Here is a 27,878-nt window from a genome sequence, read left to right on the forward strand (position 1 = left end):
CTTTGCTCTCTGGAGGATGCTCTTTCTCGGGGCGTAAGGAAGAGCTGTCCTCTAACCCGACTTTGGTTTCAGGTGTTATGGAGGCTGAGGGGCTCAGGGATCTGTGGCCCTCCCTGGGCATCTTAGGAGAGCTGAGTGTTTCTTCCCTCATTGACCACTCGAAGGTGATGAAGGGCCTGCCTTTGACTTCAAGTCTGACTGTGATAACTTCGACGGTCATGGTCTCCACCAGCTCTAGGATCACCCCTACCTCACTGGTTACCCAGTGTGTAGCTTAGGTTATGTGTCCCCAAATACTGCCTTTGGCGTTGTCCTTGGGGGAGGTCCTCCTCAACTTGCTGTCTTTTGCCTTGACCTTGGCTGCACTTGGGAAGAGAAGAAAGAAGTCATCATCTTCATCTTTGTCTTTGTCGTCAAGTGCTGTCACCTCCTCCTCTTTATCTTCCAAAGCTAGTAAGCGGAGGAAGAAGGTGGTTTGGATCGTCTCCCAGCAGGAAGTCTCACAGAGCTTCCAGTGGTCAGCCCTCTGCTGCAGAAAGGGCTGGTGGGTCTCTCGCTAGCAGTACCATTGCATCTGTTGCTGAGTGTAAGGACGCAACTGCTACCCGAGGTTCTCCAGACCCCCCTGCGTACTGTTGCCGGCCCAGGTAGCACCCCTACCCTGCCAGCAAGTGTTCCCAGTCTACAGACCAGGGCCTGGCTGTCACCATGCCCAGCAAGAGAAGGTGAGAAGAGTACAGGCAGGTGCTCCCTCACCCTCCTCCCGCTCTTTAGGGAAAGCAGCTCAGGGGTCCTGGGATAGTGATCCAGCCTGTCTGCCCCAGTCATCCAGACCAAGCAAGAAGAGGTCCCCTTTCAGTCTTCCTCTCCTGTAGAAGCTCTAGCTTCTCGGAAGACTGGAGCATGCTTAAGGGACAACCCCAGCCCACATTCATGTGAGTGGGACTGCTCTTCCCAACTTGTGCAGATGTTGTTACCGTGGGTTGACAACCACCCATGGCATCACTCACCTGTCAAGACTTCAGTCTTTGACAAGCCGGGTAATGGTGCTCACCATCTCTCACCTGTTCCCTCCAACCCCTCAGGGTTTTTTGGGAGCCAGGAGCTGGACAGGTTTGGGGTTTTGGGCCTGAAACATTCTCAATCCCATCCCAGCCCTACCACTTATGCCCGAGTGGTCAAGAAAGGGAACAACTAGGGAGCACTGGGAACAGGATGAACCCTAGGGTCATATGCCCCAGGACGTGGACACCCCAAATTGCAGAGGCACATTTTACGGATAATTAAGATGATTCGTCATTTTAATGATCATGAAGAGACTTTGGCCCGTCCTGCAGACCGCTCTTTGGCCATCGAGTCACTTTGGGGACCCCAGCAGGAACCCAGGGCTCTGATCAGCCTGCCATGGTCTAGACTTATCAGTGGGGTCTTGGACCAGGTGAATTCTCTTGTTTCTGGGAAAGACAATCCCCTGCAGTCCAGCCGGTCCAGTAAGACACTTCCTCCATTTCTGGCTCATCAGAGGAAATATTACGTGTCATCAGAGAGCCCAGTGTCAACAAAACAGGTTGACCTGGACTTGACACATCTATGTCCTGGGCTGTTGCTGGACCCTCTTGTGTGCAGTGTGTTTCTCTCTCTCACAGTCAGAGGCAGTGGCAGTGGAATCAACTGCCATGGCGATGTTCCTGACAGTCTCGTAGTTGGATCTTTGGTCCCTTACAGTGGCCAGGATAGCTTCCTCTTCAGGGGTTTGTACGTCCGAGAAGGATGCAGCTTCCAAGAGACTGATGCTTTCTGGAGGTAGGGCTATCACCTACCTTACGCACCAGACAGCAAACCTAGTTCTGAGGAGGTGAGATGCGGTTTTGCCTTGGCTCTCAAATTTTGTTGGCAAGGAGTCAAGTTTGGCTCTAAAGAACAGACAGGTACTGTGATCCTCCCGTCTTTGCTAGGAGTGAGGTGGAGGCCGCCGTGGACAGGCTATGCATCGAAAGCAATGACAACCTTGTCCACCAGGCAGCGTCCAAGACTATTTGGCTTTCATGTGGCACTGCAGCTCATCCTCTGTGGGCTAGAGAAAGTCCAAGATTTCCTCTGCCCTGCATAGAGGAACCCAGTCGTCTTCTACCCCAGTAATGAAAGGTGCATGGTTGTCCCCTTTTTAGCCCCCCCATCCTAGGATGGGGGCCAAAGGAATGAAGGGAGGAGGTCACTATGGCGGCATTTCTCCCTGCTTCCTGCCTTTGGTGGTGGATGGCACATCGAGCCATTGGGCAACTTGGCAGTGACAAAGAGCACAGACCTGGGTACTAGATGTCTTTCAGGAAGGGTACCTACTATCCTTTGAGTTTCTGCCATCCCTCACTCTTGAACTGGTCCAATTCCAGGCATGTTCCCAGCTCACAGAAGGATCCCACCCTTTGGGATGAGGTGAATGCAATGCTTCAGAAAGATTCAGTGAAAGTCATGAAAGACCTGTCTCCAGGGTTTTACAGCCATTTGTTCCTGGTTGAAAAGCCAGACAGATGGTGGAGGTTGGTCATCCACCTCTCTCCCATTGAACTGGTTGATTGCCAGACCTGTTCAAGATGGAAACAATTTGCTCAGTTCTCCACTCCATGACTTTATGCTGTTGGTGGATCTGAAAAATGCATATTTTCAAATACCTATCCATCGGTCATTTTGTAAGTACCTCCGCTTTACCCTTTGGGAGGACAGTGTTCTAGTTCAGGCCACTGTGTTTTGGGCTCTCAGCCGCCCCCCAAGTGTTCACGCAAGTGTTTATACCAACTCCAGCTTGGACCCATTTGCACAAGATATGTCTTTTGAGGTACCTGGACAGTTGAATGGTCCTGGCGAGCTCATTGCCACAGTTGCTTCAGGATAGAGATTGCCTTGTCAAGTTTTGTCACAACCTGGGTGTAGTGATCAACTTCGAGAAGTCGTATCTCGCTCCCAAGAAAAGAGTCAAGTACCCGGGCATGCTGATAGACATAGTAGCAGTGAGAGTCTTCCCTTTAGATTCTCACATCAGTAAGTTCAGGGAGGTAGCACTAAAGTTTTTGTCTTGACAGGAACAAACCATTCAGCAGTGGCAGGTCATTCTGTCATCATTGGAGAAACTGGTCCCTCATGGTGTCTCCACCTCTGGTCCCTTCTGTTGAAGGTCAAAGGAGTTTTGGTCTCTGTGAAGGGATCCTCTTTTCTCTCTGTTCCTCTGTCAGAGAAAGTAAGAAAAGACCTGAATTGATGGTTAGATGAACAGGAACCTCTTAATGGGAGTGCCACTTGGTACTCACCCTCCCAAGATCAGCTGCCAGTTTTAGATGTATAGGGACAGAATGGGGTCTACACTGAACATTGTGGAGGACTCTTTGAACAAGCACCTCCACATAACTGTCCTTGGGTAAAATCTGTTTTTCAACCTGGAGTTTCAGGACTGGAAGCTCTTGATGTTTTGATCCATGAGCAACAACACCCATCAGTAAGAAGGGGGACTGGTGCCTTCTAGCACCAAAGGTTTGCAAGAGGCACGAGTGTATAGATTTTCCTCTGTTTTGTCAGATTCATTGGGATGAGTCACCCTGAATCTCAGGTTGACTCTACACCAAGATCCAGAAGTGGCCTCTTGTCAAATGTTGATTTGTTTGCAACCCATCACAACAGACCTGCTGGCTCTGTTATCTGAACCTGTTCCGATCCGATGGAGGACGCCTTTCAAGGTCATGGCACAAATCCTTCTGTGGTGTGCCAGCCACACGTTGGGAGGTATCACCAGGCAGTAGAAGAGCTGGCACTTCATGCCTGGAGACTAACCAACATCTTTTACAAAAAAAGAGGGTTTTCTTGCTGCACTGTGAAGGAGATGTTTGGATACCTGTGGAAATCCTCAGCAGCTGTGTACCAGAGTACACCATCTTCCAAGTTGATGTCAGTGTCTCTCCAGTCAGAGCTACTCTTCAGCAGGTAGCTGACTTTTTCGTCTTTCTTTGCCAAGAGAAGCTTCTCTGTGTCTCAGCCATCAAGGGCTACAGGTCTGCCCTTGCCCAAGTCCTTAGATTTAAATGAGTTGATATCTCATCCTCATGGGTGATCTCCATGCTCCTGAGAAGCTTTGAACAGTCCTGCCCACCCAGGAAACTCAGGCCCCCTTAGTGGGACGTGACTCTGGTCTAGAAGCGCCTAACTCCGTATGGTACTCTGTATGAGCTGTTGAGAGAGTTGTCAGACAGGAATCTGACTTTGAAGACTGTTTTCAGTGAAAAGAGAGTAGGTGAGCTTCTTGGCCTCTCTTTTGATGTTAAGCACTTGAGGGGATGGGGATCAGTTAAACTCGAGTTTGTCCCAGAGTTCTTGACAAAGACTTAGAATCCATCAGTGCTTGATATCAGTCCCTTTTCTATCCCTTCCATAGAAGTTGTTGGTAGTGATGTTACTGTGTCTGGTTAGGGTGCTGCATACTATCTTAAGAGAACTCGACATCTCAGGCCTGATTGTTGACACCTCTTTGTTAGTACTGGCTTGTCCAAGAATACGATCTCTTCTGGCTGCATGAGACAATCAAAAGGGCATACACATTGTCTGGCGAGGAAGAAGTGGGTACAGTCTGGGCGAGAGCTCATGAGGGTAGGGGCATCACCCTGTCTCTGGCATTCCAGAAGAACCTGTTGGTTCATTAGGTATTACGCTAGACCACATTCACCTTCTACCGTCTGGACATTGCCCACAAGTCCTTAGACATGTTTCCCTTGGGTCCTGTGATGGCTGCCCAGCAAGCAGTGTATCTCACGCAGCTCCCCTACAGGAACAAGCAGCATCTCGTCTAAGGTATGTCAGTGTTTAGCGAGAGAGTGTGTGTGTGTGTGATTGGTCTCTTCCTTTTTCTCTTTCACCTCTCTGTCTCATAGAGCAGAAAGTTAGGTAATGAATAGTTACATGCTAGACAGACGAAGATTGCATGTTAGTAGTATGACAGGGCATCCTGTCCTTCATCAGTGGTTTTGTGGATTTATTGGATGTTGTCCCCCCTCTCTTTTGACAAGGGGGTGAGAAGGGATAGACAATGAAACAAACCCATTTTGTATTAAATTTTATTGTTTCCAATGCATACTGGTTCTTTCAGCTTTCAACGAGGCAGTGGAAGCAAACTCATTACTTTATGCCCAGAAGTCTAGCAGTTGTAACATCCCACATGTTCAGCAAGCTAAAGGTGCTGGATTCCTTCCTCTACGCTCTCAGATCATGAAGGTAATCCCGGGTGGGTAGAACCAACCAGTCGGTTTAGAGAGTACCCAGACTCCTCCCTCCAAAGAGTAAGTCTCCTACATAAAAACACAAAGGTTTGTATTTGTGTAGGAACACAGAAAATTTTTAAAGTAATTTGTATTTTTCTTGGTATACAAACCTGAAGTTCTTTACATTAGGCTAATGGCCCACATCAGCCACCCCTTACCGGGGCCGAAAGGCAAAGTGGAGTGCAGACTAACAGGTGGACAGGGCTTCCTCCTAACTATCGATAGTAAAGTACATTGTCCAAAAGTTGAAAAAAGGCCCCAACTCACGTTCGCAAGCTAAATCCCCATGTAGAGAACTTCAGGTTTATATGTTAGGAAAAATACAAATTAATTTAAAATTTGCTATTTTTCACAGAAATGAAAGGGAAAATGCCATTTGGGTCTTTACCCCCTTAAGCATCAAAGTTGAGTAAAAGATTCTTAATTTCATAAGACCAAAAAGCTAAACTAATCAGTTTAGCTTTATAAAAACAGGAATGAGACATACTGAGTTTCTGATTGTTCTTCTCAGTGTCAAACACATAAGGGTTGCTTTATGGCTACCATTTTGACAAGCAAATGGAGAACTAGCGAGTATACTATTAAAAGTGCAAATTTTAGAGTTTTGTTTATAGTCAAATTACATTCATTGTCAGCCAGACTCTCCCAGCCACAGATTTTAGTTAGATATAGATTATGTCAAAACAGATCTATGCCTTTTCCAAAGGTTATAAGCCCTCTGTTTCTCCAAGTAAGCATGTCTACAGTCATCACTTAGCCAAGATTTACTACAAATGAGAAGGAATTCGCCAGTTGATTGGGTAGACAAAATTATTATTGATTGGAATAATAGCCTCAGAGTTTACTCATTCAGAAATGAAGGACGACTAGAAATTCCATTCCAGTCTGCTTGAGGTTTAATAATCATGTCATGAATAATAATTTCCTATTTCATAAAAATATTTTTACAATTGTACCTTGTGAACTGAGAACTGTTAGCTTGTCCTCTGAAAAGATTCCCTTGTTTGGTTCGATGAAAAAATTCATGTTTTGATCAAAAGTACTTTGCCTACCTACTTCCTACATGTATGTTGTTTGTTTTTTCCATAAGATGACACAGAGACAAAGTTAAACTGTAACAGACAACAATAGCATGTTAGCATAAAATGTCATTTGTTTTTAAGGGAGCCTTCCAACTCCTTATTTAGTTCCACCTGTATCTAGGCTCTTGACATTGACCAGATGCCAAATGATTGTCAGACCAAATGAGATCGGGCCACAGGAGTAATCTAGAGTTGGTTTTAGGGTTAATGGTTATATCATATTTTCTTAATACATAACACCATACTGTACTCTCTTTCAGTTGCAGTTATAAAAGGAATTCAGTGCTTTTCAGCAGAAGATGACTGCTTTTTCATGCAGAAAATTGCAGTTTCTTAAAATACAGTCCTCTTGTCAATTCAGTGTGGTCTCAGGGCCACTTATTATTTGATATGTCTTATATTTTTTTTCTTAGCAGTTGGGAATTTAAAATAAATATAGAGTATGGTCTAAAAAATCAGTGTAGATGAAAAAATTTGAAATTCTGAAATACAGAATTTTGAAGTAACTAAAAAAATTGTTTTAAGTTTTATTAAGGTACGATAAATCTTTTAGTTGACAGAAGCATGACAGTTGCAGTTTTAGGAGGAGGAATTAGTGGTCTGGCTGCAGCACATTACATGAAGCTGCTAAATCCAGCTTCACAAGTGATACTGCTTGAAGCATCACAGAGATTAGGGGGATGGATTAAATCAACAACTTTTGAAGATGGTACTCTCTATGAACAGGGGCCAAGGACTTTAAGGTAAAAGACTTTACGTGAATATACCTATGCTGACCATCTCTAATGTGCTTTACTGAAATACTGTATATAAGTAACTTACCAAGTAATTACATAGCTATGGTTTCCTTAGGCACGGCAGCTTAAATTAAAAAATTCACAGGTATCACTTCAAATTTAGTGCAGGTGACTGGTCCTGCCCACTAACGGGAATACCAGGAACAACTTAGCAGACAACTTCATTCTGTTTCTGCCACAGTGTTGATGGCAGCTTTGTTCTTAAATTTGCCGATTGGAAACCGGATTTCAGTGAAGTATTATCATTGATTTTGGGTAGTCTTCAAGCCTACAACTTTCAGGATCGGTATTTTATTGCTTTCTTATTAAGATCTGATTCAAGTTTATCATATTTCACTGCAGTAGCGATTCCGCAATCAATGGTTTAACTCTGGTAGCGTAGTTTACTGCGATACCACCTTTACCGGTTGAAGTAATAAACGTAAGCATTGTGTTCGTTGCCAAACCAATATTTACGGTAATGAATGACTTTTCTGCAAGTCTCAATTAGTGTTTGTTTGGATTTGAGACATGTCTACTATGATACTCTGTGTACTTCAGTTATTGTCGGTAAAGGCTAACTTTCATTTTCCGAATAGCGTAATAACGTAAGTATTGTGTTCGCTACCAAGCAGACTTTTTTGGTAGTGAATACATATCTGAAAGTCTCTATTACAGGGTGGCTAGAGGCAGAGGTTTAAGAATACAGATGGCTAAATGTTGGCTTTAATGGTTTTAGTGCTATTACATCTTGCTACAATTGACGGGGCTTCCCCAGCCCCAAACCACAACCACCCACAATGCACAAGTCATAAGCAGAGCTTCAACATGCGCAATATAATACGCAAGACTTAATACATAATAGTCTCAATGTTTGATAGGGTTTGAGATATGGCTGTATGATGGTAATCAGTGTACTTCAAACTATGTTGGTAAAGGTTAACTTTTCTCTTTCCGAGTAGCGTAAAAAATTTAAATATTGCGTTCGCTACCTCATTTACCGGTTAGAGTAATATAAATATTGCATTCTCTACCAATTCTATATTTTCGGTAATAAATACATATCTGAATTCTCAAACTATGTTGGTTAGGATTTGAGATATGTTTGTATGATGGCACTGTGTACTTCATAACATTTGTCCGTAAAGAATTAATTGAACATCTTATTATTACACTTTCCTTAGCAGAGAACTGAAAAGTTTAAGGGCAGGAATGCAGTAGGAGAGAATTGTGCTAAATGTTTTGGTTACGATGAGCTTTAGCAAGAAGACTTTCCCAACAGCCAGTAACCGTGCTCTGGTACTTGCTTCAGCAGTACATATACTAAACAAAGATGGCACGAATTGTAAAGAGTTCCACATTTTTTAGCTTATACTAAGAGCGGCCAGCAGCGCTCGCCAGCTCCCGAGCTACTAGCTCGCCTGGCGCCAACTGCAGAGCGCTGGATACCGCTATCGGGTGCTCGGCGCTCGCTCAGCACCAGTTACTGAGATTTTGGCGCCAACTCTCTACTACTGCTGGCCTGCCTGCCTTTTTTTATCCACTTGCTCCCACACCTGGCTCCCTTGCTTCCTTCCCATGCCATTGCCAGTCTTGTGTCTGGGTTAACAGATATTAACCTTGTAATAATAGTGAAGTGTTGTGCAGTGGGGGATGTGGCTACTTGTCTCTCGATGCTCCTAGACAAAGGTCACTGTCAGACTCTATGCACCAAGGTGGAGGCATACTGGAAGTCCAAGGGAGGTCGGGGGGGATTTACACACGGGTAGTCGCCCCCCCAGTTGAGCCTGTTGCTGGTCCCAGGTATCGACAGGCAGCCACTGGAAAGGTGTCTTACGGGATGTGTAGTGAAGGGGTAGCTATCCACTCCCTCGGATCTCCTAAACCTAGTCCCTGTCAGACTTCCATGCACCAGAGGGGAGGCATACTGAAGTCCATGGGAGTCCGGAGGTGTTTGCCCCTGGGTAGTTGCCCCTCAGTCAAGCCTGCTGACCGCAGGTGTCGACAGACAGCCATTGGAAAGGCATCAATAGAGATGTACTTTTTGAAGTTTTGGTAGCCTTCAGTTAATTCCTTCACTGCAAATTTCCAATTATGCTTTGCTAGCCATCAGACTTCTCCTTTGCTGCAAAGTTGCCACTTAACCCTTAAACGCCGAGCCTCTATTTACAAAAACGTCTCCCGTATGCCGGCGGCGTTCGGGAGTTAATGCGCCAGCGGAAAAAAGTTTTTTCAAAAAATCACAGCACGCTTAGTTTTTAAGATTAAGAGTTCATTTTGGCTCTTTTTTTGTCATTGCCTGAAGTTTAGTATGCAACCATCAGAAATGAAAAAAATATCATTATCATATATAAATATTGAAATATACGACAGCGCAAAAAAAAATTTTCATATATAATTTTATACAAATCGCGCTGTGAGCAAAACGGTTAAAGCTAACGGGTTATTTTTTTTCTTTGTATTGTACACTAAATTGCAATGATTTTGGTATATAACAAATTGTAAAACGATCAAAGCAACACAGAGAAAATATTATCACATGAATTCGTAATGCGCGGACGTAAAAAAATGTTTTCAAAAATTCACCATGAATCGAAATATTGTGCTAGAGACTTCCCGTTTGTTGAAAAATGAAGCTAATTGATTGAATTAAAGTTGACCGAAAGTCGAATTTTTTCTATTTATCGTGATTTATATGAAAATATTTCAAAACTGATAAAAGCTACAACCATGAGTTATTTTCTGTTGTATTGTACATGAAATTGCGCACATTTTCATATATAAAAGTTTATGTAACGACTAATATAAAACGGTGCAAACATTACGACAACGTGATGAAAGAATTTCTGAGATGTTCAGCCTCTGTTACCACTGCCGGACGTAAGGAAAATGTTTTTTCAAAAATTCACCATAAATCGAAATATTGTGCTAGAGACTTCCAATTTATTGCAAAATGAAGATAAATGATTGAATATTACTAGAATGTAAGAGTTTTAGCTTACACAATTGCGTTTTTTCGACCATTTCGGTCGAGTTAAAGTTGACCGAAGGTTGAAATTTTGGCAGTTATCGTGATTTATGTGAAAATATTTCAAAACTGATAAAGCTACAACCATGAGCTATTTTCTGTTGTATTCTACATGAAATTGCGCACATTTTCATATATAGAAGTTTATGTAACGACTAATGTAAAACGATGCAAACATTATGACAATGTGACGAAAGAATTTCTGAGATGTTCGGCCGAAGAGTTACCGGCGCAGAGCGTGGGAAAAAGTTTTTTTTTTTTTTTCTTTCAGAAATTCACCATAAATCGAAATATTGTGCTAGAGACTTCCAATTTGTTGCAAAATGAAGGTAAATGATTGAATATTACTAGAATGTAAGAGTTTTAGCTTACAATTGCGTTTTTACCATTTCAATCAAAGTTGACCAAGGTTGAAATTTTGGCAGTTATCATGGTTTATATGAAAATATTTCCAAACTGATAAAAGCTACAACCATGGGTTGTATTTTGCTGTATTTTACATGAAATTGCGCACATTTTCATATATAAAACTTTATGTAACGGCTAATATAAACGGTGCAAAACTTACGACAAAAATGACGAAAAGAATTTCTGAAATTTTTGGCGAGTTACCTATCAGGCGTAAGGAAAAAAGTTTTTTCAAAAATTCACCATAAATCGAAATATTGTGCTAGAGACTTCCAATTTGTTGCAAAATGAAGGTAAATGATTGAATATTACTAGAATGTAAGAGTTTTAGCTTACAATTGTGTTTTTCGACCATTTCGGTCAAGTCAAAGTTGACCGAAGGTTGAAATTTTTGTAGTCGATTTGGTACGTCCACTCGGCACCCAACAGACAATTTTAGTCGACGTATGATACGTCCAGTCGGCGTTTAAGGGTTAAGTAGCAGATGCTCTTGGCTATACTACCACGTCGCTACAGGTTAAGTGGAGCCCCAACCAGAGGCATGCGGAACGCCAGTATTGGCGCCAAGCGTAACATAAGTGCCTGATAGCACCCGAGGCTTCCAATAGCGCCCAAGAGCCCTATAGCGCCAGAGCTCGTCTTCATATAGAGCTTCCAGCACCAGCTCTCATGCGGCTGGCACCAGCCTACTAGTGGCTAACACCAGTCTCTATTTGGCTCAGCACCTGTCTTCTCTAAGAACATACTGTTGTTCTTTTTTGAGCTCATTTTCCAATTCAATGCCTCTTCAAGTGATCGACTCTAGTCTCTGATCATCAGGTGTCCTTCTTCAGTATCGGACTCTCTCCTTTGAGTAACATACAACAGTTCTCAGGCAGTTTTGTCTCTTTTCAGCCTGTGCCACCTTTGCCTAGAGTTCGAGATGGGCCGAATTGCTCCCTTTTGTGAGATCAGTTAGTGTCTCCAAGCACCGTCCTTTGCAGACAGGGACTTTCGTGTATGAATTTATGAGCTTGCTGAAGAAGGCTGTCACCCCTACATGGAGTTGGGAGTCTGACTTTGGTTTTTTAAGGGAGCAAGACAAGTGTTTTTTGTCCTCTCCCTCACAGTCCTTACTTTTTTACACTAGCTCTTACCAACAAGCGACAAGGGTTGTTTTTTCTGCTGACGATAAATCAAGTTTTTGCTAGTCCAACTGGAATTTCTGGCGGTTGAACTGAGCTGTCAGAAACTCACTCTTACTCTCAAATGGATCTTCAATCCCCTGAACTGTTGGGTTACGTGCCTCCATGGGGCAGGCCGATCTTGACTGTCTGCACCTTAAAGGAATCTTCTAGTCTGGGCAACGACACCTTACTGCAAGATCGTTCCAACCTGGACCTCTAAGCTCTTCCACCACTTGACATGGTCAAGGAAGGGCTGAACTTTCTCAGGCTCATCAGAACATTACAACGTTCCTCGTAGCCCTGTTCTGAACCATAATTTATGGTTCTGAATTGCTATTTTTGATTGGTGGACTCTCCAAGAATCCTTCCACTATTCGTTTCATCTCAAACAACCTCACTTCAAGAGGCAACGCCAAGGATAGTACGCTCTTACGCAGACAGGATTTGAGTAGTCCGGGTACTTGTCAGGAAGGAGGGGCTTTTTTCAAAGGTGCTACAAGAGACATTTGAAAGATGCAGACATCATCATCTAGCTCAGTCCACCAATCTAAGTGAACAGTGTTCCAAATTGGGTGTCTCAGACCCTGAGTTTCTTCTCAGACATTTATGACTCAATGGCAGGCAGCACTGCCTTTTTTATTGGAGAGGATATAGAATCTCTAATGTTCCTCTTTTTAGGGGCATCGAGCTATGTCTGACTCAGTAACGCGGTTTGCTCATTTATCCTTGGGTTTTTAACCGAGAATGAGGACCCTTTCATGACTTGGAACTATTCTCTCCCTCTCAAGAACTTAATGGAACTCTCAAGAACTTAATGGAAGAGAAGACAGTCTTGACAGCTGGGGACAGTGCTCTGGGCTCCCAGGAGCACCCTCCAGCCTGAGCTTTTACCTCGTCTGACTTCCAGCTTGCCTGACGCCAGCTACAACTTCGCGCCAACTCTGCCCCAAGCTCTTAGGAGTGCCAGCCAGCTCCGCACCAATTTGTTATCTGGCATCCAGCTCAGCTGGCGCCATCTACATCGTGCTCCAGCTTCCGGTCATCTGGCACCAAATCTCCCCACATCCTTGGCTCTGGGGAAGAGTAGGAAGCTCTCTTTTCTGCTGGAGTTTTCAGGTATTACCTGAGCAGGATTGGAAGCACAGGGGGGCCATTTATAACCTATAGTGTTCTGACAAGGACCCTTTTTTCGCCCTCTAAAAATGCATTGTTCTTTTTCATGTATGGACTTGGTCTGTGAGACCATTCTTAGTTTCAGGAGATTATTAAGCCTCTTTTAAGTGAAAGATAAAAAACATCAGAACAACTTCTACCTCATTAGTCTTCATATACGCCTCTTACGTCCATCCTACAATCAACCTACTGGAAGTGTAATCGATTTTCACTTCTCACCTCTTCAGAAAAGTTTAAACAGTGTTAAAATTTTTTGCAGTACCATGTGACTTTTAGTAACTGGCTTGGCATCACAAAAGGAAGCATAGGATTTTCTCTTAGTATCTCTTCACCTTGTAGTAAGGTGTCGAGTTTTGTGTACCTGGAGCACCCACCACTCTGTGGATGGGTCGTGGTCTTTATTTCAGTGCAGATGACAGTGTTATCTGGTTGTTTTATTGTGGTACTGCAGCCATGGCAAGGGCATTTTTTGAAGTTTTGCTAGCCTTCACTTAACTCCTTCACTGCAAAACTTACAATTATACTTTGCTAGCCATTGGACTCCTCCTTTGCTGCAAAGCCCCCACTTAAGTAGCAGACACGCTCCTGGCTAAACCACCACGTCGCTACAGTTGAGCACCAACCAGAGGCAATTTTCTACTGCCGGCTCTCGTACTAATAAGGAACGTCAAACATTGTTTTCAATGCTAGCAACATTTTCTATTTCAAATTGATTATGTCTTAATGTTTTTGAGTAGAGTATGTCCACGTATCCCTCCTCTGTCAATGTGGGAATCAGCTTTGTAATTACTCGGTAAGTTACTTGTAAAAAAATTACATTTTTATGATAAAATAGCTTTATATATACTTACAAAGTAATTACATGATCGGAGCCCTCCTGCCTCCCCTCCGATGGGTATATGGCATAAACAGAATGAGGTTGTCTGCTAAATTGTTCTGGGTATGCCTGATAGTGGGCGGGTCAGTCACCTTTGATGCATTACCTGCGAATTTTTTAATTTAATTTAATTTAACCAAAGAGAGAGATATTTTCAGGGTAAATCCCTGTCTGATATTTTGGGAGATGAAGCAGATATTTCTGCTATCATCTCTTTTTTAAAGTGTATTAACATTTTTAACGATATTTAATTTTATTTAATAATTTATTACATCACGTAGAATTTTAATGACATTAATTTTTTTTATGTATATAGCACATCATTCATTAAACTTCATACCCTTATTTATTGGTCACATCACTTCATTTTATTTATTAGTCATTTCCTTCATGAATTCATAACTTTAACATAATTTTTCTTTCCATTACGGCGCTAAATGGCCTTGTTGGCCCCAGTGCCTGGGCTTTTGCCCTAAATATCATACATCCATCCATCCATCCATAAATCATAAATAGTCTTTACTGTGTGGAACGCGACCAGGGTCACCAATATGAAATGTTGCAAAGCAAGATCCCAGTGCACATACACAGCCAGTTCCACTTGGCCCATGATGCCATTTGTTCATTCTTCTCTGCCATTCTCCATCTGAAGGAGGGGGAAGAGAGGATGTCACTAAAAGTTAAGATTAATGGTTGGTACCAAAACTTTTATTTTAAAAGTTTTTTTTGTTATTTGAGATAAATCTTCCCTGTTGTTAAAGATAGCTCTGTACCGTATTCACGCCAGCAGGTGCAGTTGGCATTCCAGATAAAAAGATCCTTTGCCCCGTCAGAGCACTGCGTTGCTATATAAAAAGGACTCGACATCTCAGACCAGGATGCTGAAGACTTTTGCCAGTGATTAGGCAGCCTGCTCCTCATCATCATTTCCTATTGTCAATACTGTGCATGCAAGAGTACATGACATTAGAGGATGAAGCTCCTCCTTAGCATTCAAGAAGAACTTATCTGTTCATAGAATTTTGAATGCTGGTTCTTGGCTCCACCAAACCATGTTCACTTCCTTCTACATGAGGGACATTGCCCACAGGTCCTTGGACACTTTTTTCTTGAGTCCAGTGGTGGCTACTTAACAACTTGTGTAGCTCATCCAGTGCCCCTGGCAGGACAGTTTTGTATCTTGCCTAAGATGATGGTATGAAAGTGAGGATGATTGAGATGACTGGTTTCTTTTCCTTCCCACTTTTTCCTCTCTTCTCTACCTACAGGCAGTAAGAAGATGGTTCCATCATATGCTGGAATGGGCTAGGTGCAGATGAGTGAAGTAGCCTTACTGTTAATTGTTTTTATTCTGCACGAATATACCTAGCAGTAGCAAACCCTTTCTCTCTTTAGCAAGGAGAGAGAGAAGAATAATAACAAACATGTATAGGTGGCTACCTTAGTTTCTTATCTGAACAGATATAGCTGTTTAACTTCTTCTAATACAGTGAATTTCTGCATTGGACTTAGCCCAGTAGTCTGACTGTTGGATACCCATATATCTAACAGATCAGAGGCTTAAGTCTCCTTCCTTTGAATTCTCTTATTCAGGAAGTATGACTGGGTGTTCTGAACCTCCAGTTGGCTCAAGATTCTCTTACCTCCCACCAGGAGTGAGTCTGTCCTAATGTCAAGACCTAGGTTTGTTCCACAAATGAACAAATGACAAATTTAAATTAATTTGAATTTTTCAAAGCTAACAAACCTACAGTCTCAACATTTACTGCCACCTTCCATAAACAATTCTTGTTTTCATTTTTACCAGTTTCCAGCTGGCACCAGAAGATTTATCCTAATGTTAAGACCACAGGTTTGTTAGCTATGACAAATACAAATTAATTTAAATTTGTCTTATTACTTGGCTGGCCCAGATGACTGTCTAGTTCACCTGTTCTCCACCAAGTGTGTTTGAATGTTTTAGTTCTCATCAGAATGCTTCTTGTCATAGGGCAGGATAGTTGGTGGTGATTTGTTAGTTGCTGTTTGTTGCTTTTTCATAGTATAGTGACTTCTTGTTTTATTTGCTCAAGATGTCTTTGAGGTTTTGCAGGAATGTTTTCTGCATTAGCAGAGTGTCTGTGATAGAATTAGATATGCACTGTATTCTGTTGTGTTAGATGGACACAGTTCGTAATGGTTGTAGGGATGTCAATCATGTGTGAAGAGGATAAAGAGTTGCCAGATGAGTTTATAATTCCTTATATTTAGAAAGAGGAGGGAGTCATATTGAGGAAGCAGTTACTTTTACAAGGATGTACGGTTTACCTCCCTACTTCATTGCTGGGTCCTCTGTCTCTTAATTACCCTCCTCCATGCCCTCTCTCATACCTCCTGTCCTAGACTTGATCCTACAACCTTAGCCGTGCCTTCTGCTCCCATTCATGTCAGGAAAAGCACATTCTAAAATTAGACAGGATGTTAGTCTTATTCTAAAAGCTGTTAAGAGTTTGACCAAATTCTGGTTTTGAGTAGCCAGTCAATGTTCCCCAATAATGCACACTCCTTTTTTGTGGTTCCCTTCAAGGAGAAAGGCGTTGATGGCCTTGTATGTCTGTAGCCTGAGCACAGGGGAACCGGGTCAGTTCTTGGGGCAAGTTTATCCTGTGCCCTTTGACACCTTCCTGTCATACATCTGGATCAGTTAAGCATTTGGCTCGCTTGCCAGAAGATTGTTTTGGAAGTGTAATCGTCATTTTTATTATTGATTTCACTGTTGCCAGTTTCTAATGGCAGTGATATTAGCTTAACCTTAGTTCCTAATATTAAAAGAAAATAACAGTGCAGTACAGTAATTGTAATTTTAAGACTTCTGTTATTTGTTCAAGAGTAGGCAGGTATTCAATTAATAAATTAATTGTTAAAATTTATGTATTACAAACCCATTTATCATAAATAGCTTGAATCACAGTTTAGGGATAAGGAAACAAATATGGGAAAATGAGCTAGGTAATTGCCTTATGCATCAAGTTTTCAGATTAAAATGATGGTGGTTGTTTATGAGCATATTGAGTGTTTATGGTTATAATTTACAATATTGACAGGGTAGGTGGACTAAGAGCATGGAGATGATGTTCTATACCAATACTTGTATTTGACCTTATCCAAATTTTACCATATTTGACAAGGCCTTGCCTCTTGAAATGTGGATAATTGAAGGCTTACAGTACTTATACAATTTTTAAGAGCTGTTATACATTAACGCTCTGAGTGCCATAGGTCGTATTGTACGTCTGGGCATTTTTACTCCCTTCAACACCATTGGACTCAGAATACATCTGCAGAAAAATATTTGTTTTTAAATATCAAAAAATAGTTCCCAACATACAGTACTACCAAGATACACTTTGCTAGGCACGTTGGAGGGATACAGAATGCTTGCTGACTGGCCCCAGCATAGAGCTGGCATACTTTAGGGCCTCATGATGCAACCAGAAGTTCATTGTTTGGATGTGTGTGATATCGTAAATAGTTACCCTTGCATATCATCAGGTTTCTCTCATTATAACTCTGTCATTTGAAGGTGTTTTTTGCTGAAAATTTTAATGTAGATTTGTGCAGAAAATTTCAATGTAGATTTGTGCAGCATCTACTTTGGTTGTAGTTATTCAAGATGCCAAAAGGTGTTATTAGGGCCATGCCTAAGGGCAAAGTTGTGAGGCCTTCTTGATGTTGTCTTTTATTCATATTTTGTGTTTCCAATTTTGCCATGAAAGATTTATATATTATTTATAAATAATATAGAATAGACAGAAGTTACACACACACACACACACACACACACACACACACACACACACACACACACACACACACACACACACACACACACACACACACACATGCTTCCCTTACTTGTCACTGAGACCCATCTGTCACACCCAGAAATCTGTCAAATATTTTCTAGCAATATTTTCTCTTATATTTTTTTTCAAAGGTATATAAAACTATATACCTATAAATGAAAAGGATATTTTATCAGCTATATGATAAAAGATATTTTGCTAAGATAACTACAGTACACCACCTACACACCAGAGGAAGCTCTACACACTGGAAGATGCAGAGGATCTGCTCCTCTGGTTGGATGCATTGGTCTTCTGTCTGAGAAACAACCACTGCCTTGAGAGACTCCACCTCTCAAGGGCTGTGGAAACCAGTAATTTTGAATCTGTTGTGATGGCTTCTGTTCGCACAGTGTCTTTGTTAGACCTGTGGATATATACCCTTGTGAAATTTCTCCCATCATAAGAGAGCTACAGTTAGTGAGTTAATTGTTCAGATGGTAGGACACTCACCTACCTTGCACATCAAGTTTCCAACCTATGGGCTGAGTTGGTCCAGCAATGAAAAGATTCTTTTCTGTCCTTGCTTTCTCTCTAGGTATCTCAAGAGGGCAGCGACATATTGCAGAATAGCTTAGTGATAGGTTCTCACCTCTACTTTCTTCCATGAAAAGTGGATATATCGGTGAAACTTCATTGGAAGGACTCTAGAGACTCTCTCCTCTCTTGCATTGTAAAGTTCAAACCTCAGGGAGGCAATGCACCCTCTGCTCAACTTTTCGGTTCAAAGTCCACGTCTGGTGTGCAAAAGCCCCAGCTTCAGAAGCTCAGGCAAGAGCAGCGGTCTTCTTTCTCTACTAAGAAGGGTGGAGAACCTTCACAGCCTGTTTGTTACCCCCCGCCCTTTCCCTGTCTGCCCAAGAGGGATGGAAGAAGAAAGAAGTAGGGCAGTTGCTGAGGTTAGTGATCCCCCTCCTCTGCTGCCATAGGTGGGGGTTGCTTGTCATGCCTTTGGGCTGTGTGACATCAACACAAAGAAGAATCTTGGGTTGTGTTAGTCCTGCAGGACAGTGTTCACCTTGGTGTCTATTTTGTCTCATTGAAAAGTCATCTGCCGTCTACAGTACATGGGTGAGTGGCATATATTGGTATCCTCCAGGGAATGTTTTCTGGGGATAGTGATTAACTGGTGAAAATCCCATCTCATCCCCAAGCAACAGATAAAGTATCTGAGCTTGCCTCTGGACACTGTAGTAGTGAAATTCTTCCCACCTGGCCCCCATCTGGAAAATTACAGGGATGTCATGGCACAGTTCCTGTCATGGCGAATGACCTGTTCAGTGATGGAAAGTAACTCTGGGTCATTTTTCATCCCTGGAAAGCTTGTCCTTCGTGGTCAGAGTCATCTTCAATCGCTTCATTGGCAGCCAAAGCAGAATTGTTCTTCCTCCTGCAATGTCCCCACCCAGCTTGTTCCCTTAAATGGGGACATAGAGAGAATCTAGCTTGGTGGCCAAACAATGCCAACCTTCTGTAAAGAGCGCCTCTGAGCTCTCCTCCTCCAGAGATGCTTCTTATCTCAGATGCATCGAAGAAGGATTGGGCACACACCTGTGAGGAGAGTTTGTTTCAGGGACATGGACTCAGGAATTTCTACATCTGCTCATCAACATGTTAGAAATGCAAGCAGCTTGACTGGCATTGTAGGCTTTCAGAACACCCTGCAAGGATACTATGTGGTAGTCGTGAGCAATAACATGACACGGTGGTGTGCACCAACAAGCAAGGGGGACGGTGTCCTGACCCCTAAGCCAGCTAGCATTGCAGATGCATTAGTGAGCATCTCTCTAAGCTGTTGAGCTGAGGGCCAGGTACATTTTTGGCAGGCAGAACATCCTGGTGGATTTGGCCACCAGAGTCAGGTAGCAGAGAAGCCATTCAATCTTTGGGGGTTCTTCCATGATCAATCTATTTGCAACCAGACCAAACAGAAAACTTCCTGTGTTCTGTTCTCCTATCCCAGACCCATGGAGAGTGATGGAAGATGAATTCCAGCATCCTTGGGACATTCTGGATGTATACACTTTTCAACATTCAGTCTTCTTCATCGGTTGATCGACAGTGTGTTTGTCACCTTGGGCCTTCAGATGACTGGTGGCCCCTCTGGCCACACATCAAGTGGTACACAGATCTGTTGACTCTCTTGGCTGAAGCACTAAGGGAATTGCCCCAATGGCCCACCCTCCTGTGCCAACCACACATTTACACATATCATCAAGTGGTTCAGTCCCCTTCACGTTCATGGGTATAGGTTATCCAGCATTACCTGTAGGAAAGAAGCTTTTCTTGCAAGGCAGTGAGAGAGATGTCTGGGTACCTCTACCAGTCTTCAGTGAATGTATATTAAGGAAAGTCGGCTATCTTCTGTGATTGGTGTTGCAGAAAGGGTACTCTCCAATCAGAGTATCAGTTTAGCAGACTAAATTTCTCTGTCCTTCATCACTAAGACATACATATTCAGTCTCCAAAGTAAAGGGTATGGCTCTTTCCCAGGTCTTTCAGCTGAAAGGGTTTGATCTTTCCACCCTAGTGGAGTTGTCTATGCTTATGAGGAACATCAAGCAATCATACCCACCATGGGAGCTTCATCCCCCAGAGTGGGATGTCTCATGAGTTCTTCATAGCCTTACGGTTTCCCCTTATGAGCCCTTGTCTCATTCTTCAGATAGAGACCTAACACTGAAGACTGTGTTCCTCTTGCCTTTAACCTTGGCAAAGATAATGTGTGAACTATATGGTTCATCTTTTTGGCACTCAGAAGGATGGGGATCCCTCTCATTCTCCTTGGTAGCAGAATTTGTGGCCGACTCAAAACCCCTTGATTCTGAAGAGGAGGTTCAAGAGTTTCTGAGTTCCTTTCTTCTCTGACTTTGTTGGGAGAATCAGATTAGATGCATTTGTACCTATTCTGTGCCCTTAAGTGCTGTTTGAAAAGAACCCACTCCCTAAGGTCAGTGTAGGAAATATTTTCTTAGCACACTTGCCATAAGGAGGTATTTCAGAACACACTTTCCTTCTGGCTTTGTGAAGTTATCAAATGGGGAGACAGTTTCTCTCCAGAGGAATCCAGTCTCCTTTCTCGCCTGAGAACTCTCGAAGTTAGGGGTGTGGGACCATCACCCTTATGGAAAAGCTTTTTGTTTACTATCAGATAATGAGGATCAGGGTCTGGCATAATGTCACCTTTATCTCATTCTGCTTGAGGGATGTCAGCTGCAGTTCCCTTGACCTCTTCCTTGGGATCTGTGATGTCTTTTCAACAAGTGGTTTGGGAGTCAATGGGGAATGAATTTTTTCTCATTCCTTCCTGTTCCTTTTTCCCTTTCATGGGTGCATCTGGGCGTAGGTACATGCTGGAACTGTGTGAGATTAAGGTAAGTGCACTGCTAGCTCATATTCTACTAGGTTAGAATGCAATGCCTTCAGTCTCTCCTTTAAAAAGGGGAAGGCAAGACAAGGTAGAGCCTTTCTGAGCCCATCACTTATGATTAACCAAAAAATGCTGCTGCTAACTTGATAACCTCTATGGAGTTGTCTCAGTTCTGCAAATCTTTTGTCCTAACAATAATTCCCTTCTCCTCAGAGAACTTGGTTACAGGGCCCTACCCATCTGGTCTCTTTTATATCAGAGCAATAGGAGGTTGTTCTAATCTCTTATTCCTTGCTTGCACAGTCAACCACATGATTGATTTCTCTTGGTGGGATCTCATATAGGGTAAGTCTCCATACATGAAAGGCAATGGTATGAATCCCTATAGGAGAAAATAACAGATTTTTGAAGAAGTTTGTATATTTCATAAGTATACAAACCAGAGCCTTTCATATAGGTTTTACCCAGCTCACTGTTAGTATAGAATGAGCAAAATTTGAGCTCTCATTTTCTTGTGGGATGAGGGTTAGCAAAGACTTTGTCCCTAACTATTGTTGAAATATCTGTTAAAATTAGATCCACCATATCATCAGAATAAGTGTATTCTTTTGCCAGCCAGAAACATTAAAATTCTGTAGCTGATGTTCTGTGCTGATCAGTAACACTATAAGTAAAAACTTTATTGTAGAGTGTACCACCATAGAGGTTGTAGACTTAGTTTATTGAAGTGGCATGGATTAATCAAGTTTAGAAAATTAGGAGTGTGTGAATGAGATAAAAAGTAATGTAGACAGAGCAGGTAACAAATGAGGGGGGATGATAGAGGAGATAGAAATGATTGAGAAATCATTGGATCATCCAAGTATTATTAATATGGCATAAGGCAGTGGTTTCCAATAGGTGTGCTGCAGCACCAAAAGGTGTAGTATGATTGACAGAGGGGGTCACAATATTTAGGGAAAAAATAGTTACGAAACTATAGAAAAAAATATTTTTATCACGAGTTCACCATCTCATCCCTGATATCAGCAGAATCAAAACTTAGGTAAATATACGCCTGTCACTACACTTTATACTTTAATCTTATTGGCTTTAGTGCAGTTCAAATAAAGTTTTGTCACAGTGACATTGAATTTAAAACAGAATGATGACAACATGATTCTCTAATAAGGGTGCCGGGGATTGAAAGGCCTGGCAGGGGTGCCTCAAGCCAGGAAAGGCTGGGAACCACTGTCCTAAGGATTACTATAAGAGGTGACAAAAGGAAGATTTCAAGGGTAACATCAGTTAAGAAGAAAATGAATAGGGCTTTGAAGAAGTGAATACTTTAGCAAAACCACCTAGTCACATTTATAGATTCAGTGGGCTTGCATGAATTGTTTTCTTAAATGATGTGAAAATTGGAGCAAGGCAGAGTTAGAGAAGATGGACAATTGGATGAGAAGAGATCAAAGGGAATGGATGAAAACTGACAGGCAGACAGGAATGCAACTGGAGTCAAAGAGACATTGCAAAGAACGTTTAGTACTATTTACTGTGTGCCACCCAGTTCTCACTGTAAGTGGTACCTCTCTACCAAATAAGACTAGAAAGAGGCCATATAGAGTTTGAAGTATGGTAAGATAAGACAATGAGTGCTTAGGACCTGTATGGGAACAAGACCAATGCAGTCAACCACAAAGCTTTGCTATGTGATATTTTGTATTAATGTCAAAACTACCAGAGCAGTTTCATATTGATGTTGATGTAGGGTATGATACCCAAAGTTAGGTCATATTGCAAAAATCATTATCTTGTTCCCTGCTACTAAAGAAAATTAATTTAGCTAGATGAATAGTTTATTGATTAATTGATTTTCTCTATTTTTGCACAATTCTTTTACTGGAAAAGGAAAAACTTTACTTTGTGAATCTTTTAAAGTTATATTTTAAGTATATTATTTCTTAATGGTTTTCTACCACTCCATTTTCAGAGTTGTTGGAAATGCTGGTGCTAACACACTTGTCCTTGCTGAAAATTTAGGTCTAACAGAGAAAATCATCAATGTCAATTATAGTCATCCCTCAGCCAAGAACCGCATGATTCAGGTATTATTAAGCTTTGTATATTCCATTATTACTTGTACCTTAAAGTTCTGTTGAGTATCACAATTTTGATTATATAAGTTTGAATATACATTCTATGGGGAATAGAATTCTTTGCTTTTTAGCACTTGATGAAATGCCTTTTGTATTTTAGTAATATCAGTATGTCGCCTACTTACAGCAACACCAACTTATGGCAGATTCAATCCTATGGCATTTTTTCAGTGCTGTTAATGCTATTTTACAGCACCGTAACTTGATGTTGCATCAAGTTACTGAGCCGTTGACGTCGCTAATGGCAAGAATAGGCATCAAGTTAACAGTGCTGTAACTTGATGTCATCAAGTTACGGCGCCAAACATCAAGTTATGGCGCAGTAAAGTGCTGTTAAAGCACCGATAACAGCGAAACACCAACTCACAGCAGAAATCAACCTATGGCGTGGCACTGGGACGGATCCCACGCCATAAGTCGACAACCTACTATTGTGTATTTGTCATGATAATGATCTAGTTAAAAGTACTTGAAAGGGAAAGATTCTCTGAAAAGATGATATTGCAAGTCTTCACAAACAAAATGACACTAGTAAAGAGGAGTAAATTAACTTGTTTGGAAAGACCAGTAGAATTCTGTAGAAAGATGAACTTTATCCAGTTCAGAACTTGGGATGAAAGCCACAATAAGGTCACCTTTTATATCCTTATGAATGATATTTAGGCAAAAGCCAAGAGGCTTAAAAAAATCTTATTGTGGACATGGGTAAAAAGAGGTTTTCCAATGAATTGCTTGCATATTATGTCATGTAAGAAGAATTGAAAGGGTGAAAAATGTAGGTATTTAGAAGCTACATTGGCCACACACTAGCTGTCCTGGTTTGTTTTGCTACTGAAGAAGGTATTCTACTAAAGAGGATTGGATAGCCCATGTGAACTACATCTCCAGTTGTTTCCTAGACATCCACACCCCCTTAGGGGGGTAGAGCTGTCAGTGCACCTCATCTGGTGCACTGTAGGCAGTACTTAAAGAGTCTTTGCAGCATCCCTTTGGCCCCTAGCTGCAACCACTTTCATTCCTTTTACTGTACCTCCATTCATATTCTCTTTCTTCCATCTGACTTTCCACCCTTTAACAATTTTTTCATAGTGCAACTGTGAGGGTTTTCTTCCTGTTACACCTTTCAGATATTCTTACTGTCAGTTTCCCTTTCAGAGCAAATGACCTCATAGGTCCCAGTGCTTGGCCTTTGGCCTAAAATCCCTCCTTCCAGTAATGTTACAAAACATATTGAGTTAAACATTCACATCCATGAGGAATCATACTCATCAGTACAGGTAGTTTACAAGAACAATGCTGATGAATTGCATTTGTTTCCCCCACAAATGGTAGTAGATGGTACTGGTGTATTTGGTTCCCTCATGTTCATTTTTATCAAACTGATCACCTGTTGTTTGTCACTGTTACAGATGAGCACCCTTCTTTCTTCAGGATCTGGTGGCCTGACTGAGACTAAAATATCAGTTGTTTCCTTGAGGAGAGCCTTAGCTCTCTCCATTAGAATTACATACAACCTCCTAGTGTACACTGGTCTTGAAGAATGGTGATGCCTTAGCCTCAGACTTGCAGGACATACATACATCTGACATTATGGACACTTCATTTTTCCCAGCCATTTTATTTCATGATCTTACAGAGAAGCTTAACAGTACCAGTAACCACTGACTCATAATTTTAGGGACTGTAACACCTTTTGATCCTGGAGAGGAGGAAATTGTAGCCCAGGTCAAATACAGATACCTGTCACAGAAGGCAAGGTCAACCGCCACCCATTGCTCTGCCAGATTCCAGTTGGGATCTGTCTCTAGGAGTTTTGGCAATCTTGGCAGGAGGTCAAACCAGGTCCATAGGTACTCAGAATCTAACAAAATAATTATTACCTCCCCTCTTGAGTCAGCCTACCTTCACTTCTCAGCCAGTAACTGTTAGCATTTATCCCAAAACTTCAGAGAAGTTTTTCTCTACATGATTCAGTAAGGTTGATGATGGACAAGCAAGCCGTCAAAAATAGTAACCAGCAATCCACAAAGTTTTGGTAATGCTTGTTGGTAGTCCTCAAGGCTTTGATGGTTATTAGTATTCAGCCAGATAATTTTCCTTTTGTTTGCTTCACATCAAGTAATGGAAGTTCTAGGTGGCAAGATGTTCAGTCTTTGTGTTGGAGTTCCTCTGGTTCCTTCCTCCTCAAATTTCTTATATGTTCAGACAACTCAGGTAGGGCCAGGGAACTTGGTAATTGCAAAAAAAAAATAAATAAAGTATATAAGGCAGTTTCTTTGCAGAATTAAGGAAGACAATGTCTTCATATAGCCTTTACTTCTGCTTGTTCCATCAGCATTTTTATTGTCCTATTCGCCAGATTTTGTTGCTAAAAACAAATTTTTAGCAACTACTTTACTCTCATTTTTCAATTTAAAAATGAGGAAGTCCCATACTCAAGTATGTCTGAGGAGGACCAAAGACTTTAAAAAAAAAGAAATACCTTGTTAAACTATCATTTTAAGAAACAAGTCCAAAGAAAACCATTTCTTTTTGGTTTAGGTAAATCATTCCGAAGGGTTAAGGGCCTCTTAGGGTCAAGCCTCCCAGGCTTGGAAAGAAATTTTATTAATGCAGTGTCGAGTGCTGGTACATGGGCTAGTGTACATTAGCAACTTTTTTTTTAGGGATTTTTAGATGTTTTTCTGTAAGATTATTTTGTAGGCACAATCTTCTGGGTTAACTGTCACTTTACATGTGTAAATGGTTGAACAGGTCTTTATAGTTTCTGATTTGTAAATTACAACCATTATTTTACTAATGATGCTCCAGTCTATCTCATTACCCTTTGTTGGCCCTGAGAGATTGTTTTTTTGCCTTGGTTCCATCAAGTTCTGTATTTTTCTTATTTTTACAGTAGTTCATACAAATGTAATACTAATTTTTGTGATGCATTACAGATAAATTGTGTGGGGAACACAGTTTTCTTTTACAAATATTCTGTCCGATACATTGCAGTTATTGTACTTGAAAGATACAAATTAATTTGTTTTGCTTATTGATATACAGTAATAGATATTTTGCAGAATGTTATTACATTAAATACTGATATCCCTGGAAATTTACCATATTATTTCTCACACAGGTTGATGGCCAGTTGCACAAACTTCCAAACAGTCTTCAAACAGCAATGAAGAAACTGCCTCCTTTTTCTAAACCTCTTGCAATTAGTGCCCTTAACGACCTCAGAGCAAAGAAAGTGGTTAATACAGATGAGAGTCTTTACAGCTTTGTAAACCGCCGTTTTGGTTCACAAGTAGCAAAATATGCCATAGATCCTTTGGCAAGAGGAGTCTTTGCAGGAAATGCTCGTGACTTGAGTGTTAAATCACTTGCAAAGAGGTTGCATGAAGTGGAACAGTCTTATGGTTCTGTGTTGTTAGGGATGTTACGTGACAGGAAGAATGCTGAGAAAGGTGATTCAGAATTACTGAAATCAAAATTAGTTCAAAAAGCTAGGAGAGAAAAATGGGCTGTGTGGTCTTTGAAGGGAGGTCTAGAAACACTAGTAACAACTTTAGCACAAAAAGTTGAAGACTCTGGTGTGGACATTCAGAAGAATACACCAGTAACTACTATATTGCAGTCAGGGCCAAAGTTGATGGTATTAACTGAAAAAATGCAAATTGAAGTGGACAGAGTTATTTCATGTATACCTTCTAACCACTTAAGTGCAGCACTTAAGCATAATCATAAAGATTTATCTCAGTTATTAAGCTCAATACCTTATGCAACTGTCGGAGTTGTAACTTTGGAATACTCGGGACAACTCATGAACGAAGTGGCCTTTGGTTACTTGGTTCCATCTTCAGAACCGTGTAAAATTCTGGGAGTGATATTTGATACATGTACTTTTCCTCAGGGTAACAGAACTATATTCACAGTGATGATGGGTGGATACTGGTTCAAAGAATTCTTTGGAGAAAATCCTTCTCAGGAAACCTTATTCAATATAGCAGTATCAGAAATTAGAAAGATGTTAAAAGTGAATGAATCACCTGTTAGGTATGTTGTGAATATATTGCGCGATTGTATCCCCCAGTATATAGTGGGCCATTCTGAGGCAGTACATAATGCAAGGAGACTGATTAAAGAGCAAAATATACCTTTAACTTTAGCAGGGAATTCATATGATGGAGTAGGGGTAAATGATGCAATAATGAGTGCTAAAAGAGCAGTTCTCTCTCAGTGAAAAAATTGAAAGTCACATAGCTTATGTGAAGTGGAATTTTACAGAAAATAAATTAATGTTATGTAACTTGATGTTTCCCACAAGGAAAATCAACCTTGATGTATAATTATTAATTAGAAAGGATAAAAGTAAGATTTTTTTTGTTGAACCAATACATGTATTAAAAAATTTTTCAGTTCTGTAATGAAATTTTCTTATTGGTCATGATTTTCATACTATGCAAGAAATTCGTTCAATATGTCAGCATTTTTCCTTGTTTTTGAGGAAATTAAATTTTCAGGTAAAACTAATGACAAGAGGCTCTGAGGAGAGTACAGTGGTTGAGGGTCTGTGAAATGCCATCTGTTAAAAGACAGGGACAAAAACAAATGACAGAAGGCGAATCACTTTTCACTCCAGCAAAAGTAAGGCACTTGTGTTTCAGAAATATAAAATATAGCATGGCAGT

General features: G+C 41.3%; 1 protein-coding gene across 2 annotated transcripts in view; it reads left to right on the forward strand.

The window, feature by feature from the left end:
• The window catches only part of Ppox (protoporphyrinogen oxidase), a 600,782-nt gene extending 573,168 nt beyond the window's left edge, over positions 1-27,614 (forward strand). For both annotated transcript variants that reach the window (XM_067127759.1, XM_067127752.1), the window contains 3 exons: positions 6,933-7,122; positions 23,034-23,148; positions 26,324-27,614. In XM_067127759.1, the coding sequence (XP_066983860.1) occupies positions 6,944-7,122; positions 23,034-23,148; positions 26,324-27,430 (1,401 nt within the window). In that variant the 5' untranslated portion in view covers positions 6,933-6,943 and the 3' untranslated portion in view covers positions 27,431-27,614. The remainder of the gene's footprint in view (positions 1-6,932; positions 7,123-23,033; positions 23,149-26,323) is intronic.
• The last annotated feature ends 264 nt before the right edge of the window (positions 27,615-27,878 follow it).

Source organism: Macrobrachium rosenbergii, chromosome 3 (genome assembly GCF_040412425.1).
Source record: "Macrobrachium rosenbergii isolate ZJJX-2024 chromosome 3, ASM4041242v1, whole genome shotgun sequence".
NCBI lineage: Eukaryota > Metazoa > Arthropoda > Malacostraca > Decapoda > Palaemonidae > Macrobrachium > Macrobrachium rosenbergii.